We start from the raw sequence: 19,642 nt of genomic DNA, 5'->3' as shown, positions 1-19,642 counted from the left end.
AATAATAACCTGTGTGTAAATTTGCATTACAGAATAATAATTTTATGATGAATGTACCTATGTCAAATAAAAACTGTTATTAATAAATTTTTACAATATTACAATTTTTTATTATGAAACATTTTTTGTTTCATTTCTTTGCACATATTTGCAATGACAGTTTTTAGTAATTTGTTACTAAAAACTGTTGTTGCAAATATTTGCAAAGATTACGAAAAATTATAATATTTTATGGCTAAGTAAAGGCTGGAGTCATTTAAATTTACCGCCATTACGCTCGCGACCACCTACTGATGGCGCTGCAGTCTCTCAACCGCCACCAACAAGGAAAGAGTCAATTCTATCTATCTCTTATTCTATGTGTTTCATTCGAACTCCCAAAAACAAATCTTAATAGGGCTTTAAGTAGCCATCAAATTGGTCCTTCGAGCCGAATTCAAGCAAAGTGCGAACCAGATACAACAGGATTCGGCGTTAAGGCAAGGTAGGCGTCAGTTTCCCGCAAATTCCCAGTTTTCCAAGATTACACAACCAAAAATGTCTGACGAGCAGACCAAAGCATTGCGTAGAAGTCGCGGTGACGTTAAAAGAAATTTAACGCGTATTATCAAATTCGTTTACACACACAACAAACCCGGGGACGAAATCGCGGTTCAACAAAGGATCCATGAATTGGAACCATTGCTCGACAAGTTTAACGATATTCAGAATCAAATAGAAACTCTCATCGACTTTGACAACGATGACGCTGTTGAAAAGGAAGACAGCGAACGCGAAGAATTTGAGTCTAAATATTACGAGACCCTCGCAATGGCCACAAATTTCGTAAAACCCCCAGTTGCTCAACAGGAGCGTTTTCAGGCTCGCTCGCCACCGATCTCGCAGTGGGGCTCTTTTCAAACGGTTCAAGACGTTAATCAAGATAACATAACCCAAATTCCTACTCAGCACACCGATCGCGTAACAATTCCTCAAAACTTAACCTCACAATTTTCAAACTCGGTTCGGTTACCCAAAATTGACTTGCCCACTTTCGACGGTGCATACGAAAAATGGTTAGCATTCAGAGACATGTTCAATTCGCTCATTCACTCAAATCTCACGCTCCCAAAGGTTCAACAATTTCACTACTTGCGGTCTTCGCTAAAGGGCGAAGCGGCCAACATTGTACAATCACTTGAAGTTTGCGACGAAAGTTACGATGCGGCATGGAGTCTTTTAGAAGACAGATATGACAACAAACGTTTAATAATCAACAATCATCTCAAAGGAATCACAAATATTACTCCATTACTAAAGGAATCGAGCAGTGGCTTACGAAGCCTGCTCGACAATCTGTCAAAAAACCTGCGCGCTTTAAAAGTTCTCAAACAACCAGTTGAGTATTGGGACACCATCATTGTATTTTTAGTAGTACAAAACTTAGATCCTACCTCTAGACGCGAATGGGAGAAAGAAGTTTCTTCCAGAGACTATCCATCAACTTCCGAATTGGAAAAATTTCTGCGTAAACGATGCGAACTATTCGAGACAATTGAAATGAGTAAACAATCATCCAATTTAAATCGCACATCCTCAGTTCCAATTAGTCACAATCCAAAGCCATCAAGTCGATCTCTAGCAACTACAACCAAAGAGAATGTTTGTCACTTATGCAGCGAATTTCATCGTGTCTATAACTGCCCCCAATTTCGAAAAATGTCTGTTTCGGAGCGCACAAACGAAGTACAACGACTCAAGCTCTGCCTAAATTGTTTCGGATCTAATCACATGGCAACTAATTGTCGTGGAAGCGGTTGTCGTATATGTAATCAACGTCATAGTACCTTATTGCACACCAATCTAAAACAAACTAACGCTACTGAACAACCAGTAACAACGTCGTCGACCGACACAGTCTCAACTAAATCTGCGACCACAGTCAACACGCATGTTTTCTTCGCAAATCAGGTATTGTTATCCACAGCCCTAGTATTCGTTCAGGGAAAAAATCAGAATCACTATCTATGTCGAGTTTTACTAGATAGCGGATCTCAATCGAATTTCATTACGGAAAGCATGTGCAAAAAACTGGGTATAAAGCGTGACCCAGTTCACATATCCATATCAGGGTTGAATGAAGTAAAGTCCACAGTCACATCAAAGGCCAAACTAACAATACAATCATGCGTCAGCGGATTTTCGGCACTCATTGAATGTCTCATTGTTTCCAAGATCACAAATTCTCTGCCCGAAGTATCGTTTTCAACTTCACAATTGAACATTCCCAAAAACGTCATATTAGCAGATCCAGAATTCAACATAAGCAGCCCAATTGACATGCTAATCGGAGCAGAACTGTTCTACGAACTCCTATCAATAGGTCAAATACGCATTCCCGAGGGACCCATGCTTCAAAAGACCGTGCTGGGATGGGTGCTCTCAGGGAAATCAGACACTGTCAAGCAACGAAGACAAACAAAGAGTTTTCTTATCTACTCTGACGCTGAACGGGACATAAACAAATTTTGGGAAATAGAAGATATCAAAGGTAGAAAGCCGTGGTCACAGGAAGAAACACTCTGCGAAAAACATGTCGTAGAAAACACTGAGAGGGACAGGAAATCAGGCAAATTTATTGTAAAATTGCCCTTTAACGAGAAAATAACATCCTTGTTTGATACGGGGAAGGTTGCAGAGAAACGATTTGTATCTCTCAAGAAAAGGCTAGAAAAGGATCTCAAATTGCGTGAGAAATACCAAAAATTCATGCGAGAATATGAAGACTTGGAACATATGTAAGAAATCAAAACCATGACCGATGAAACAAATAATAATGGTTATTATCTCCCACACCATCCAGTAGTAAACGACAAACAAGACAAAATACGAGTTGTCTTCGATGGTTCTGCCCAGACAGATTGCGGTCTGTCACTAAATGATTGTCAAATGGTAGGCCCAACTATTCAGAATGAGTTGCTCTCTATCATCTTAAGGTTTAGAAAGTACCCATATGTTTTAACCGCAGATATCGAGAAAATGTACCGCATGGTATTGATGCACCCAGACTCTCATCGATATCAGAGAATTTACTGGAGAAATCAAAGTGACGAAGAAATGAAGACCTACGAGTTAACAACGGTGACGTATGGTACTTCCGCAGCAGCATTTTTAGCTATCAGATGCCTATATCAAGTGGCGCTTGATCTCAAGTCTGATGATCCAGAACTCAGCAAGGTAATCGAGAATGACTTTTATGTCGAGGATTTGATGACGGGTGCTCAATCGATGGAGGCTGCAATGGAATTAAAGGATAGATTATACAAGGCACTAAACCAGGTGGGATTCAATTTGACAAAATGGCGCACCAACTTTGATCATGTTCTTGAAGAAACGGAAACGATTATGTTGGGAGACAACGAATCCAAGAAGCTCGGGATATTATGGAACTCGCGACAAGACACAATAAACTATGAAATTGTCTTGGGTGAACCACCAAGATCGACAACCAAACGCGTAATTCTTTCCGAGGTTTCAAAAATATTTGATCCATTAGGTCTTCTGGGACCAGTAGTAATCAAGGCAAAAATCCTTATGCAAAAACTATGGAGTTTAAAATTGGACTGGGACGAATCGGTACCAATTGAAATTTACACGGAGTGGATAAAAATACGTCAAGATCTCACTGCGCTAAATAGTATTTCTATTCCACAATGTGTGATAGTAATAGCAAGATCTTCAATAGAATTGCACGGCTTTTCGGATGCTTCTGAACGAGCCTACGGTGCTGTAATGTATATTCGCACTCGAGACCCAAGCCAAGATAATTGGTCTACAAAATTACTCTGCGCGAAATCAAAGGTCGCGCCGCTCCATAACTTATCTTTGCCCAGACTGGAGCTTTGTGGAGCATTGATACTTGCAAGGCTTTTCGATAAGGTAATTTCATCAATGGATGTGAACTTTGACGGTCATTATATGTGTTGTGATTCCACCATCGTTTTAAATTGGTTAAACTCTCCTCCGTCAAGATGGAAAACTTTCATAGCTAACAGTGTTAGCGAAATTCAAAACCTAACACAAAACGCAAAATGGCAACATGTTCCTTCAAATGACAACCCTGCTGACTTATTATCACGCGACATATATCCAAGTGAGTTGGGTAGTTGTGAAATGTGGTTCTCAGCGTCTCCATGGCTGCAACTCGATGAAGAACATTGACCAGATCAGCCAAATATATATCTCAGCAATGTACCCGAACAAAAGACGAACACAATTAGTCTGACCAATACTGATACATCAGATGACTTGTTCTATAAATGGTCATCAATCAGTAAGACGAAACGAATCCTTTCATGGGTTAAACGATTTATCCATAACTCAAAGAATAAGCCGGAAGATAGACGAAATGGACCCTTATCTGTCGAAGAACTAGAAGATAGTCTGAGATATCTTCTTAAAACTGCACAATCACAATTCTTCTACCAGGAAATATCAACTCTTTCAAAAGGCCTCTCCATTCCCTCCAACAGCAGTTTGAAATCGCTTCAACCATTTCTTGACAGTCACGGAATACTTAGGGTTGGAGGTAGACTAGTGAACGCAGAAATCGATTACAATCAAAAACATCCCATAATACTGCCCGGTAGACATCAATTGACCAAGATGATCTTCGAAGATGAGCACAAGCAGCAAATGCATTGTGGGGCTCAAGCTCTATTAAATACGCTCCGCCAACGATACTGGCCGTTAAGAGGAAGATGCCTGGCGCGTCAGACCGTTCACAAATGCGTCCGGTGCTCTTTGCAGTGTTCTTTCAGGTTAAATGAAAATTGCACAAACTTTTTAGAAAAATGCAACAAGTGTTGTGGCAATAATAAAGTCAAAGGAAAAGGAAAAAGTCAAAAAAATGAATGGCTGTACTGGGGTACATAAGACTGATATATCCGTGAAACATGCCCCACCCTAAATTATAAGATATTGTTAATCTCAACTGTTCTAAATTACATTTTACAAGAATTATTTAGTTTTTGTTATGCAAATTGAGTCAGAGGTTAAGAATAATTACTTTAATAAACATGTTGTAAATAATACCGTTTTTAATTTCAATTCTTCGAATGGTGGGGCATAATTACCAAGTTTACCTGTAATTAGGTGTAAAAATATAAAATAAAAAAAACTTAAAATTCACTAAATTTTGATATGTGTACGTCTAAGTGCGAATACAATAGCTTTTCGTCCATTTTTTAGATTTCACCACGAGGGAAAGAGTTTTGATAATAAATATCTGATGTAAGCAACCAAATTAGGATATGTCTCTTCGAGTGTAAAAATTTTAAAACTTACACACCGTTTTTAAAGTTTCACCATCAGGGGGTGAGTTTTATTGTTATTTGGAATAAAATAACCAAATTCGAGTACAATGTTTCTTTTAAAGCAAACGTAAATACCACAGGCGCTTTTTTAAAAGTTCACCCACAGGAGGAAACTTTTGCCATTATAAAGAATAAAATAACTAAATCCGAGTAAAATGTTTTTAGAGACGTAAAAATAAATCTAGCAGTTGTTTATTCAAGGTTAATTAATCAAATTCAAGTTAGAGTCCGAGATCTGCTACCTTAAGTCCAGAAGATCACAGCTTTAGGTCTGGAAGAATGGTTTGACTTAAAAATTTAGCGCGTTAGGTCCTAAAGTTCAGTTTGACTTTGAAGTATGTAAAGTAGACCTTATCTTATAAGATTATATAGTGATCATAAAATTAGTCTATTGTGTAAAATGTAACCGATACCCTATTGGGTGTATGACAGTTGGGCTAGGGCGAAATAAATGTTTAGTTATAGCAATATTTAGGGATTACGTGGAGCTCAGTTGGGCCACGAATATTTACCACCCACTGACTGAAAGTAATTACAAAGGGAGGATCAAAATAGAACAGGTATTTAAACAAATGCTCGCCAAATTTTTTTTTTAATTGTGGCTTGTCGAAAGCTATCGATGACATTACCGAACGTCCGACTAACCTACTCCATTACTATACACGGCTTCAAAAATGAACACTAATGTTCCTTTAGTGTCTGCACAGTTGCCAAGAGAAACTACGGAAATATATGTTAACTTATTTGAAAATTAGCAAAAAAAATGTAAAGAATTAGATTTAATTTTAAAGCCAGAACAGATTGTTATAGATTTGGAAAAATTGACAAATAATACGATGTAGATTCCATCTGTGTCAAAGTTGGTTGCGTAAGATTCAGGAATTAGGACTAATTTGTGAATACAGAAATAATGAATCAATTATCGGTAGGTATTTAAAACACACATTTCGGTATTCAGTTTTTAGAAGCTGAAGATGCACTTGATTTTTTCAACACTGAAATGTGTCTTTTTAAAAGCCTACAGATGAAAGAGTGAAAAGATTTAGACAATATCTTCATATGAATTTTAATACTAGTGCGCAGTGTCCTCCCATAATTTTGTTTATTTCATTTACAGGAATCCAAGTGCGTGCGAGTCGTTTCACGCTAAATTTAATGATAGTGTCTTACGGATGCGACCAAAGTTACGGCACTCGCTTTTGCAGACCACCTCGTTTTGTGCACGACCACCGCTAGAGGACTCCAAACCAATCTGGATGTTCCCAAAGTAGAGCTTCGCCTAGCCGCTTTCTTGCTGAACCCCAACAAGTGTCAGGCCTTGTCCTTCCGGTTGCTTCCGGACGGGACCACAAAGTGAAGCTCGTGACAAAACCCACCTCTAAGGTGGGCCAAAACACGATTCACCAAGTGGATGCATCCAGTATTTGGAAATATCTGAGAATCCAGTTTAGGGGTAGTGGTACGTGCGGATGCGGTTCAGAGAGTGTAGCTGCTGGGTTGAAGCGGATTACTTGTGCTCCGCTAAAACCTCAACCTCAGCAGAGAATGCACCTGCTGCGGGTCTTTTTCCTGCCCAAGTTTTATCATGCTTGGACATTTGAGAGACTCAATGCGGGTGTACTGCGCCGTCTGGATGTTGTAATCCGGACTTCGGTGCGTACCTGGCTACGCCTCCTTCACGATATACCGGTAGGATACTTTCAAGCTCCTACGAAGTTCGGGGGGCTGGGGATCCCACAATTGTCACGACTCATCCCGTTCTTGGGACTAAAGCGGTTCGACAGGTTGGGGCGTTCGCGGTTGACCATGTCCGAGAGTGTGCATTTACGGACATTGCGGTTCGAAAGATCCGATGGTGTCGTGAGCGCCTCTCGGGGAAAGTAAACCAAGTCGCGGGTAGGCAGGACGCGCTTGATGCACATTGGACAGCGCCGCGCAGCTCCATCAGTCGGTCGACGACAGAGCATTGAGGAAGTTCGCTTCGGTACTTGCGTCTACAGACACGAATATTTGACTCTTTGACTTCCCGCATGCGCATTACGGATTGCTCACTGTTTTCAATTGTTTTGAAGTTTTTGTTTGTGTGGTGAGGTTATATTCGCATACTATTCATTCTGCAGTATTTTTAATAACAACACAGGTAACAAGAATATTAAGAATAGTAGCTAAGTATTCCCTAAAATGGAACCTGAATGCACCGCGTGTAAAATACGATTTTCTAAACATTCCAATTTGAGAACGCATGTCAAGAAATTTCGCGGCGGTAAGTTGAATAACCAAAAGTATAATATCGGGTGATTCAAAATTGTGTGGCATAATTTTAACCACGAATACTCATCTACAAATGAAAATAGATAGGATAGTATTTACTGGCCTACCCCAAAAAAATAGAAAAATTACAGCTTTGCAAAAACTTGTATAGAAAAACAAATGCCGCTAGATGGCGTTTGTGCTGTTTTTCGTAAAGCGCTGGCGGTATTTCGTACAGCGCGAAAAACAATAAAAATTTGAATAATAAAGTCACGTTTAAAAAATATTTATTTACTTTTTAAAAATGATGCTCTGTTTACCCCATACTGTTAAAAATACTTAGTTAAAAAATGATCCAGGTTTTTATCTTCAAAAAAACAAAGTGAGCTTTGCGTATCTATGACAATAAATAATTGTTGTTTAAACTTGCAATTGTTACTTTCACTGGTTTCAGTTTATTGCGAAGTTTTTTTATTTCAACTTTGTTTATAACAATGAATCGAAGATTTAGTAATGCCGAAATGGCCGATATCCATTATCTTTATGGAAGCTGTAACGGCAATGCGGCTGCCACCAGAAGGCGTTATATCGAACTTCACCCTAATAGAAGAGCACCTTCTAAAGGGTTTATTCCCAGCATACACCAAAGACTGCGAGAAAGTGGATCGTTTCGTCCAAGAAATAGAAATGGTGGAAGGCCCAGAGCGGCTAGAACACCGCAATTAGAAGAGCGCGATCTAAATCAGGTGGAAGAAAATCCAACACTTAGCACACGCGAAATAAACCGAGCAGAAAATGTTTCTCAGGCCACTGTGTGGAGAATTCTCCATGAACAAAATTTGCATCCTTTTCATCCGTTTAAAGTACAAGAACTTCTTCCCGAAGATCTGGAGAAAAGAAGAATTTTTTGTCGATGGATTTTGGAAAACCATCAGCAAGATCCTTCGTTTTCCTCCCGCATTTTGTTTACAGATGAATCGTGTTTTCATAGAAAAGGCGTACTAAATATGAGGAACATGCACGTCTGGGCAGATGCAAATCCACACGCTGTGTTTGTAAATCACACTCAGCAAAATTTTCGAATAAACTATTGGATGGGTTTTCTTGGGAACCATTTATTAGGCCCATGGAGATTGCCCGATATCCTTACTGGGCAAGAATATTTAAGTTTCTTAGAAAATCACCTGCCAGAGCTCCTTGAGGATCTGCCACTCGCCGACAGAGTTGATATGTGGTTTATGCAGGATGGTGCACCACCACATTATGCTGTTGACGTTCGCCAGTGGTTGCAGCAACACTTTGCTGGAAGATGGATCGGAAGAGGAAATGAGGCTCCGCATTTCTGGCCCCCAAGAAGTTCTGATTTAAATCCTTTGGATTTTTACTTGTGGGGAACTATCAAACAGGAGGTGTACAAAATTCCAGTAGAAAACCTCGAAGATCTAATGGCGCGTGTCAATAGAATAACAACCGAAATGAAAAATTCACCTGCTACATTGGAACCGGTTCACCGAAATTTTTTGAAAAGAGTTCGAGCATCTTTGGAAGCCAATGGTGGCCATTTTCAGCAGTACCTGGATTGAGTAGTTTAGTTGTTGTTTGTTTCGTTCAAATGCCATTTTCAGGGCTATAAAAAATTTCAACATAATGAAAAAGAGTTTCACCATTGATGAGTATAAACACAATTTAACATTTTTTAATTGTTCTACAATTTTTTCTAAAACCAAAGAGTATAATATGAATCATAACCGGTAGACATGTAATTAAATCATTTGACCAAGACGGTTTTTGGCGCTGTACGAAACACCGCCAGCGCTTTACGAAAATACGAAAAACAGCACAAACGCCATCTAGCGGCATTTGTTGCAGTTGTGCTACTAGTGATGCTACTTCTTCTTGACGTTCTTGTAATTTAAAATAATGTAAATAATTTTTAAGCAGTGCATTAATTCTTTTTAAACAACCTGTGGAACAAAAATAACTTCCTATTAAAGCAAAAATTACCATATGCTACTACCAATGGTTGATAAGGTTTTATTTTATAATTTGTTACAGTTGTGGTTATCTTCTTGGTCTGAACGTTTTAATGTTTCATTTAGTTTTGTAGTTTTATAATGCAAGTATTGAAATACGAAGAACAAACAAGAATTTGGATGGAAAATCGTATTCGGTGTGAAAATTTGTGGTGTGGTCTTAGATCAATTTGTGACACCGGAATGGCTAACGCAAGGTCATGCATTGTTTCTTCCAACACATAATCGTGTCTTTAACTATTATTAACTATTAATCACATTTTACACAGCATTGACAGCTGTGTCATTCGTAGTGGACTGTTTCCAAGGTAATGGTACGCTCAAAATTCATACTTTTTGATTTAGCAGTGCAGTGTAGAGGGTGGTGTTAGAAGGTATGGTGCTCCAACTCCCTTCATTTGTTTTAAACTGGAACGAACTGACGAGGTCGGGAACCATTTCATACAATGGCCATTAGATAGCGCTTTTTGAATTTGATTTAAAGGCATCCTTATTACCGATTACATTTTGAACTTCAAAAATGCTTCAAATTTGATTTCAGTGACAGTAGCATTTTGGCAGATAAGATAATTTACTGAAAAAAAGAAGATAGTGATACTATTACCGGTCTTTAACTGAGTGACGGGCAGATCAAACTGATATTTTGTGATGGTTTGTGTTTTCAGTGGTACTTGTGTATGTAAAAATTTTGCAAAAAGTGGCTCCCAAAGACAAGTTTACACATTTACATACCTAAGAGACTCACACCCAACTGTAATTAATTAAAAGACTGATTTTGCTAATTGTGTACTTCTCATCTGTAGTTTTGATTAAAAATATTAATAACTTTATTAATTACTGTCATTTCTTATGTTATGCGGAATTTCAGTTAAAATCATTGAAACAAGGCTGGTTCCTACATCCAAATGGGTTTGATTACAAAGTTTACTCGATGGTACATAGTTCAAAATCATTTTGTCTATGGTGTTAAGCGATATAATTACCTTGTTGTTTTTGGCGTTGCTTTCGAAAACTCAAGTGCAACTACCGTTTGTACAGACATCAATCACCTTATAATGCGTTCACAGTTGTTTTCGGGCCTCCGATATGAATTTATTTATGTTTATGATAGCTGATGTCTCTACTCAAGAGATTATTGTAGTGAAACCATTTCACTGCTAAATAAATCAATTTCCCTTTAAAGACCATACTTATGATTCATTAACTAATATAATTCCTGGCACAGGTTCGTAGATAGTCGTAAACACCGTAAACAGCCTTAGACCACAGAATTTAATATGATGTGTCATTATGACGTAAATAATATAATAAATAATATAATAAATAATATCATACATCATCGTGTAGAGTTTAGTTTAAACCCAAATAACTTGAGACCGGTACATTTTGGCGATATGAAGCAAGAGTACCTTTTTTATTAAACAATGATTGGGCTTTTGATTTTTGGCATCAAAAATACGTGTTAATAGGCCGAAAAATTGAGTTATGACCCAAAAAATGCAAGGGCCCCCTTGTCTCCTAAAATGTATAACTTTTAAAAGATTTACCTTTACACCATATCAAAGAGCGTCTTCGATAACAAAAATATTTAAGAAAAAACATTTTTCCATACAAATTTTTGCAAAGCTGTAATTTTTCTATTTTTTGGGGTAGGCCAGGAAATACTATCATATCTATTTTCATTTGTAGATGAGTATTCGTGGTTAAAATTATGCCACAATTTTGAATCACCCGATATAAGTTATATTAATAACTCTGCTGCTTACATTATTAAATACTCCAATTTATGTATGTATTTATTTTCATTTTATTGTATAAATGAAACATTCAGAACATCGAAATGTCCAAACCTAAAAATTTTCAGGACGTTTAGAGGAAATTGCTCCAAATAAAGCTCGAACATGCAAGGCAGTATGTAATGAATGTTCCCAAACATTTTCAAAATACTCGAATTTGAGAAGACACGTTCAAAAATTTCACAGCGGTGAGTTGAAACAATTAAACTTTTTTTTATACTTACTATCTTTCGTAGCAAAAGTAGAGCAGCTTACATCTCCAAAAATTTATGCATACCAGTGTGAACATTGCAGAAAAAACTTTTCAAATATAAATCACTATAAAAATCCTAGGAAAATTCATAATGACCAAAGTAATGCCGATAATCGAATGACAGTGAAAAAATGTAGCTTGTGTCATTTTGAAACCGTGTCAAAATCAACACTAAATATTCATTTAGGACAAGCACATGATATAGAAATTTCTACTAAATCATTAAATTTCCTCAACGCAAACGAATTTGACAGTTGGAAAAATAACGTAGAGAAGGCCACTTGCGCAAAATATGTTAGTAGTCACGGCTCATATAAAACTCAAAGTGGTCTTAAAAATATAATGTACGTTTGTCATCGTTCTGGTTTTTACGTGAAAAAAGGTGAAGGTCTGAGACATTTGAAAACACAAGGGAGCAACAAAATCAACGGTATATGCCCCTCAGAGATGCTTGTAAAAATCCAAGACGATGGTACCCATAATGGGATTTTTATTGAAACCCACATAGGGCATGATAATGAATTAGGTCATTTGAATCTGACAGACTCTCAGAGAATGGATTTGGCTTCTAAAATTGCTTCCAAAGTCCCGTTCGCATCAATTTTGGATGACATTAGAGATTCAGTCACTGGCAATAATTTGGAAAGAATGCACTTGCTGTCTAGAAAAGACCTTCATAATATCACTCAATTATTTAATTTAAATAATTAATCTATGCGGCATAAAGATGACGCTATTAGTATTGAGGCCTGGGTAAATCAAGTTAAGGAAAGTGGGACAATTTTGTTTTATGAGCCTCAGGGGGCGAAAAGTGAGCGTTACCCTTTTCTGAAAGGTGACGATTTTGTTATAATTATTATGCATCCTGGTCAATTAGAAATATTAAATAAGTTTTGTGATGACGGCATCTGTATTGACGGAACTCATGGTCTCAATGATTATGACTTCGAACTCACAACACTAATGGTATTAGACGACATGCGGGAAGGGTTCCCTTGCAGTTTCATGTTCTCAAATAGAACGGACGAAGTTGTTATTCAAATTTTTTTCGAAGAGATAAAGGGTAACTTGGGACGTTCAATTCAGGTACGAGTATTTATGTCTGACATGGCACCGGCTTATTACAACGCCTGGTTGCAAGTGTTTGGTCCTGCCGAATTCAAGTAAATGTTTATATATTTTTATCAGTAAATATCCCATATTATTTACAAACTCACTCATAGGCTGTTCTGTATATGGCATGTCGACAGAGCATGGAGAAAAAATTTAAATAAAATTGACGTCAAGAGTCTCAGGTTTGTTTTTCAGATTTAAGTATTTTTTAACGTTCAAAACTAGTCGAATGTCTACAAACAGTTACGAACACTCTTGCAAGAGAGACATCCTGAAGCATTTTTGAGGATGATGCAAAATTTAGTGAATGAGTTATTGTCTACCCCTCAAACTTCAGAATTTGGACGTTATTTTGTGCAAAACTATGGGGACAATGTTAATGCATGGGCTTATTGTCATCGGCTGCATGCTGGTTTCAACACCAATATGCACATAGAGCGTATGCACCATACGATTAAGTATTTATACTTGGAAGGAAAGAAAGCACATCGCCTCGACAAATCAATCAATAAACTCATGAAATTTATTAAAGACAAACTTTTCGAGAGGCTCATTATAATAAATAAAGGCAAAATATCAACAAAAGTCAAGGATTTGCGAAGCAAGCACAAAACTAGTGAGAAGTTGGATACGTCAACTGTTATGGAATCTGAATCCGGTTATCAGGTTTTGTCTTCAACATCTAAGGAAATTTATATCGTTGAAGAAAAAAGGTCTGGTTGTAACTGCAAATTAGTTTGCTCTTCATGTGAAGTATGTATCCATGCTTATTCATGCACCTGTTTGGACAACAGTATTCGATGGAACATGTGTAAACATATTCATTTATTTGGTTTGCAGATATAAAAAAGATATCAAAGAATCACCTACTATTTCAAATAGAATTGAAGGTATGTATGTTGAAAATATAATAGTCGTGAGTAACTTTCGTGTGGGAACAATGGTGAGCAAACAATTTCATTGTCAGAAAAGGCATGGAATTACACACGATTATGTCAGCGAAATTTCAAAGGTGATCGAAATTTTTTGCTCACCACTGTACATATTAGCTGTTTCAAAACTATGTAAACGCCAACGTTGCATTTTGCCGATTTTTTTTAATAAGGTTGATAAAAATGTAAAAGTTATTAATAATTATCTCTCATTGAAACTATAAATTACATTACCTATTAATTTTTTGAAGTGCATAATTAATTTATAACAACTAATTTTGAGAAAAAATGCGACGTTGGCATTTACATTGTTTTGAAACAGATAATATACATATATTATATTAATTATTTCTCTTTTTAAAGAATTAAAGGTCATTAAAGAGTGAAATATTATTAATTGCTTGTAATTTTTTTATTAGTAAACATTTGAAGAGCCCTGCGAGAGAGGATGTTCAAATGAACCAATGGTATGAGGTCCAAATGGGGTATACATTTTTTAGGGTTTTTGGTTTTGGTTTCTTTTCTTTATAATAAACAATAAAAATAATCAGCTTTTTTCCTTTTTTATGGGTGAATGTTTCTTATTAGCAATTGACAAATTCGAAGTTGGTGGCGGTGTTAGAAAATCCCGGATATTTTTTATAATTTTTTTCGTTCACGAATTTCTTACATTTTCTAATATAATATTTTTTCCAGATGAAGAGTGGTGCGTTGTGGTTGTTAACGAATCTAATATCGAAAAGAAAAAAGGAGAAGAACAACTTATGCAAATACTGTCTAAATCTGATAAAAACTTACCTTTGAATAAACAAGATCAATTGAACACCGAAAAAAAAAATTGAAAACACTTCATATTCAGTTGATTGATAAAATTTCAACTTTTGAAGAACTAGAAATATTCAAAAGACATACAGCGTCCATTGGCCCTACTTTAGCAGCTGTTCGAAAAAACAACGAACAAAAAATAACGCTACCTCCAAATGTACCAAATGTCCCTCACAATAAACGGATAGACCGACAACGGTTTTTCTCTACGAAGAAAAAAAGGAAAAGAACTGCAAAGATGAGCAAACCAAATGACGAAGAAGCAAATACAGATTATTAAAAAGTAATGGAATCAACAATACCTAATTAGTAATTATTAAATGAAACTTATTCTATTCTATTGTTAAATTATTTTTTTTAAGAAACAAATTTGTAGTTACATTAAATAAATGCTTATTTCTTTTCGTACTACTTAAATGTTAACACAGTGATATAAGTGACTGATAACTCATATGCAGTCACTCAAATATATTCAGTTGTCAAAATTCGACTTCTTTTTTCAATTTCTTGATTGCTGATTTTCAGAAGTGAAATTGCGCATGCGGGAAGTCAAGGAGCCAAAGTGATATTCGTGTCTGTAGACGCGAGTCGCTTCGGTGGCTTCCAGCACGTAGTGGCTCCGCTGAATTCCGGCCTCTGACTGACTGCCAGAGGGTTTTAACTCGTTAAAAGTAGGGATGTTAGTTAGCGGTAACATTGTTACCAGCCCCAACCAATCCGCGAGTCGCTCTCGAGAGCCTTCTGGGTTTTTTCCCGCAACTCTGCGAGAAACCCTTCGATCAGTGTGACCAACCGTAGCGGAATTCCGCTACAGTAGCGGATTTTTACACTCTGTAGCGGCGTAGCGGAGATTTTGTAAATTAAAGCCAAATTTTGTAAATTAAAGCCAAATGTAGCGTTTTTTTTTCATTAATCACAAAATCTGCTAATTGCAGGGTGTACCACATTATTTTTATTTAATTTTTTTCATTCGAACGTCCTAGTGCAAGGTGTGTTGCCTATTCAAATTTAATTGTGAAAAGTAAGGTTATGTGGTTTTAACATTGACATTTGACAGTTCGTAAAATAATTTGTTCCTAGTTCGGACCAGAAAGTAAAAAAGTTTGGGTCTTGCGACTTCGCGAAGGAATGAAAAATTAATGTAAGATAATTTTCTTCTATTATTTACAATAATTTGTATACGTGTTTTTACCCATTTGTAGCTAGTTTTATAAAAACAATGGAATATACTCCGATTGAATCATCAGGCTCAAGCAGCAATGAATCAGATACAGCAGATGTTTCTTTGAAGTCCAAAACGAAAAGCAAGACAAAAAGTAGAAAACAATTCTTTTCGAACAAGTGGTTAAACGATTCGCGGTTTAAGGGGTGGTTACAACCATTAAATAATGATAAAAGCAAAGCATCATGCACTGCTTGCAACACAATTTTAAACACAAAAGTTAGTGATCTAATTCACCACTCCAGAACAAAGAAACATTTGATGAAGGTCAAGAATATAAAAACTACTTCAAAGATTGATGTGTCTTTTAAGAAAATTCTTGAAAGTCGCGAAGAACATGATGTAATAGATGCCACTTTAAGAAACTGTTTGATGGTAGCAGCACACAACATCAGTTTTAGAACCATCGACCACATAACAAGTGTAACCAAGAAAAATTTTAAGGAGTGTGAAGTTGCAAAAAAAATGGCATTAAAACGCACAAAAGGAGAAATGATTGTAAAAAATGTGTTGGCTTCTGTAATAAAAGACAAATTAAAAGAAGAATTACACAACCAAAGATTTTCTGTACTTTTGGATGAAAGTACAGACATAAGTAATAAGAGACAACTATGTATTCTAGTCAAATACTTATGCAAATCACAGATTAAGACCAGTTGCTTGATATTAAAGAAATGGGGGCTGATGACGGAACAGCTAAAGGCATTTATTCTTTATTTAAAGAAAGTTTGAGGGAATTTAATCTTGAAGGGGCGAACGTTTTTGGATATTGTGCTGACAACGCAAGTGTCATGATGGGGTCTAAAGAAAGCGTTAAAGTATATTTGCGAAGTGAAAATCCATCTCTAATTGCTAGTGCTTGTATCTGTCATTCAGTGCACTTGATTGCAGTTTCAGCTGCTGACAAGATTCCACCCAATGTGGAAACACTTTTACAAAATATAAGTACGTATTTCTCCAGAAGCCCTAAAAGGCAGAAAATTTTAGAGGAATTTCAAGATTTTATGAAAGCAGAGAAACTCAAATTTTTAAAACCTAGCCAAACAAGGTGGTTGGCTTTATCACATTGCATAGAACGCTTTCTTTTGATGTGGGACGTTCTTAGTGAATTATTCAAAATGGCCGCTTTTGAAGATCAAAATGGGGTTGCTTCTCTCATCCACAACGACTTATGTAGCCCAGTTGTTAAAGCCTACTTGTATTTCCTAAAATATGTTTTGCCAATTTTCAATGAATTTAATATGTTTTCTCAGTCCGAAAAAAGTTTATTACATTTGTTATATTCCGAATGTTTGCGATTCTTAAAGTTTTTAGGTGCAAATTTTTTAAAACCTGAATTTCTTGATGAGACACAAATTGTAAATATTAATGTTTACCATCCAGATGTTTTAAATGACATTGAACAGATTAATGTAGGTCCAGAAGCCTTTGACTTAATCAAACATTTTGATAATAATTTAAGCTCAACTGTGTGCAATTTTACCAAAAAGCATTCAGTGAATGTTTAAAACGATTTCCTTTGACTGAATTTTATAAAAATATTATCTTTGTTATTCCAGAAGTAGCTTTAAAAATTGATTCTCAATTCTGTGATATAAGCTGTGTTGCAGAAAACATTTACGCTAATAAAACAGTAGATTGTGTAAGAGAATACAATAAATTAAAAATCTTTTTTAGTGAATCAGAGAAAGAAAATTTGCCCAAAGAGTCTTTACCGTTCTGGAAACATTTACAAACCTTAAAAAATTTCAGTGATGAACACCTGTTCAAAAATATCTCAGAACTGGCACTAACAGTGCTACTAATTCCTCATGGTAACGCGGACGTGGAACGGGTTTTTTCCCTAATGTGTGATGTAAAAAGTAAAAAGAGGAATAAAATGTCAACCGAAATGCTGTGTGCTATTTTGAGGATTAAAATTGATTTGCATAATGAAAATAGTTGCTGCGAAGACTACGTATTTACAAACAAACATTATGAAAAATATAACCAAAATATGTATGACCATAAGAATAAGAAAGATAAACTTGCTGATTAGAATTATAGAATTAGTAACGATAATTAATATAATTAATATATTGTTTTTATTACTTATCTTTAAATATTTTAAATTGTAAAATTTATTTTTGTTATGCGTTTTTGTTAATTTTCACGCTATTTATGTTAGTGTAAAAATTCTATATTTTGTTTTTCTTAGAATTACCCATTTAATTTTGTTAATAAAAATATTAAATTTTTAATAAAGTAATAATTTTTTTTCCAACTGTCAATAAATGTAGTGGTGTAGCGGAATTTTTGTTGTGGTAGCGGAATATCCATGAGATGGTAGCGGGGATAGGTGTTATAGAGTTGGTCACACTGCCTTCGATACGATCAGTCGAGTCCAGGGCTATGAAAGTAAAGCCACATTATTGGTCGATTAAAAATAAAGCTCTCAGCCACCGCAAGGGAGCGCATTAGTAGTAATTAGTAGGCAGCACACATTACACTGCTGTATTCTTTGCCCGGCATTTTGGTGTCGTAGCCTGTAATACCGACAGCACGTTTTTCAAATAATTTCAAACAAAAGTCAATTTAAACCGTTTAATTCTGTGACCGTTTAATAACGAGCATAGAAACAACGAGTTTTTATCATCGTTTCGTTGGTTTGTTATTCTGTAGTTTTAATCGTCAAAGGTAAGCCAATATAAGAAATTATCGTTTTACAAAATTGGACTGGATTGTAGAAAATGGAACAAGGACCTAGGGCCTGTGCTAGGACCTCGGGGCATGTTTGTTCGGTACCAGGGTGTACCAACAAGCATGCACCCATGTTCAGGTTTCCCAACCCTAAGAGAGGGTTGGACATCTGTTTGAGATGGAAGCAGGCCGTCAATAATCCAAAGTGGCCTGAAATGTCGGACTGTCGTCTCAACAGAATTGCGTAATACATATTTTTGATTTGCTTTATATCTTGGAATTTTAATATATTTTTTACAGGCGTGTTTGTTATAAACATTTTATAGATGACGATTTCCTGTCCGGGACCAGACGTTTAACCCGTTTTGCTGTTCCTTCCCTCAACTTACCAACAGGTGGAAGACAATTACTTCAATTAAAATTATTTATTACTTATTTTTATCAGGTCGTCGGGACAGTACACCAAGTCCAAGACCGTTGGAGTTGGGGCAGTCATCTCCATCCGAGGTGTCACTTCAACCCAAGTTTGTCACTCCCACAAAAGAGTTTCCTTTTTGGCTAGGAGCAGTGGGAGTGACACCCAGGAAGAGAGAGACACCTATGAAAGGAGATGTACCTGCAAAACGTGAGATTTTCGTTGAAGAAAAATAAAATTTTATTATCGGCACGCTGAATCAATTCACGTAGGGGCTGCGCTCCTCGTGATTTAACATTTTCGATCCGCTTTTCGATAAAATAAAATTTTATTATGTTCTATATATAACTATTTTTAATATTTTTTTATTTGACAGGGGTTAAAATGTCATTATATCCGGAACCGGACCAAAATATTGTAGCAGTGGGTGAAGCAGGGGAAGGTGTTCGTTTTTTGATGGGTGACGGAGGTATTAAGAGTAAAAGTTGAAAAGTAGTAAGCATGCAGTCAGTAGCACTTCTCAGTATTATTATAATGTTCTTAGTGCACTCTATAAGTCGTAAAGATGATGTTTTATCTTTATTTACAAGGGTCGGTATACAGAAAGCGAAATTAAGATTTAATTCCGAATTAATCTAATTCGACGTTAAGTCACCAATTAAAATGCATTGACAAATATTAAGTTAATCTCGAATTAAAATTTGATTGCAATTAAAATATTCTGTAAACCGGTCCTTAGTTGTAGACTGTGGTTTGTTTTTCTTTTTTCT

At 36.2% G+C, this 19,642-nt stretch overlaps 1 protein-coding gene and 2 long non-coding RNA genes across 3 annotated transcripts; all 3 read left to right on the top strand.

Annotated features, from left to right (window-relative positions):
• Positions 1-368: 368 nt before the first annotated feature.
• On the top strand, positions 369-6,893 carry LOC135265667 (uncharacterized). The gene is made up of 2 exons (XR_010333431.1): positions 369-484; positions 6,472-6,893. It is a non-coding gene; the product is annotated as an uncharacterized LOC135265667 (long non-coding RNA).
• A 4,586-nt stretch (positions 6,894-11,479) lies between these two features.
• LOC103312719 (uncharacterized) lies at positions 11,480-14,893 on the top strand. Its single transcript, XR_010333430.1, has 3 exons — positions 11,480-11,621; positions 11,670-13,689; positions 14,428-14,893. It is a non-coding gene; the product is annotated as an uncharacterized LOC103312719 (long non-coding RNA).
• Positions 14,894-18,285: 3,392 nt separating this feature from the next.
• LOC103312689 (uncharacterized) lies at positions 18,286-19,431 on the top strand. Its single transcript, XM_008194046.3, has 5 exons — positions 18,286-18,454; positions 18,505-18,701; positions 18,758-18,852; positions 18,903-19,082; positions 19,249-19,431. Exons 2-5 carry the CDS (start codon positions 18,508-18,510, stop codon positions 19,359-19,361), a joined length of 582 nt encoding a protein of 193 aa, XP_008192268.2. The 5' UTR covers positions 18,286-18,454; positions 18,505-18,507; the 3' UTR covers positions 19,362-19,431.
• Positions 19,432-19,642: the final 211 nt, after the last annotated feature.

The sequence above is a fragment of the Tribolium castaneum genome, chromosome 3 (assembly GCF_031307605.1).
Source record: "Tribolium castaneum strain GA2 chromosome 3, icTriCast1.1, whole genome shotgun sequence".
Lineage (NCBI taxonomy): Eukaryota > Metazoa > Arthropoda > Insecta > Coleoptera > Tenebrionidae > Tribolium > Tribolium castaneum.
The sequence above is the reverse complement of the archived record's forward strand: the minus strand, read 5'-3'. Positions and strand labels throughout refer to the sequence as shown.

What these genes read in the sequence shown, in the direction of transcription:
- LOC103312689 (XM_008194046.3), top strand. Translation starts at nt 18,508, where the DNA reads ATGGAACAAGGACCTAGGGCCTGTGCTAGGACCTCGGGGCATGTTTGT. An exon ending in TGTCGTCTCAACAGAATTGC is followed by an intron (nt 18,702 to 18,757) that starts GTAATACATATT and finishes TATTTTTTACAG; the next exon opens with GCGTGTTTGTTATAAACATT. An exon ending in AGGAGATGTACCTGCAAAAC is followed by an intron (nt 19,083 to 19,248) that starts GTGAGATTTTCG and finishes TTTATTTGACAG; the next exon opens with GGGTTAAAATGTCATTATAT.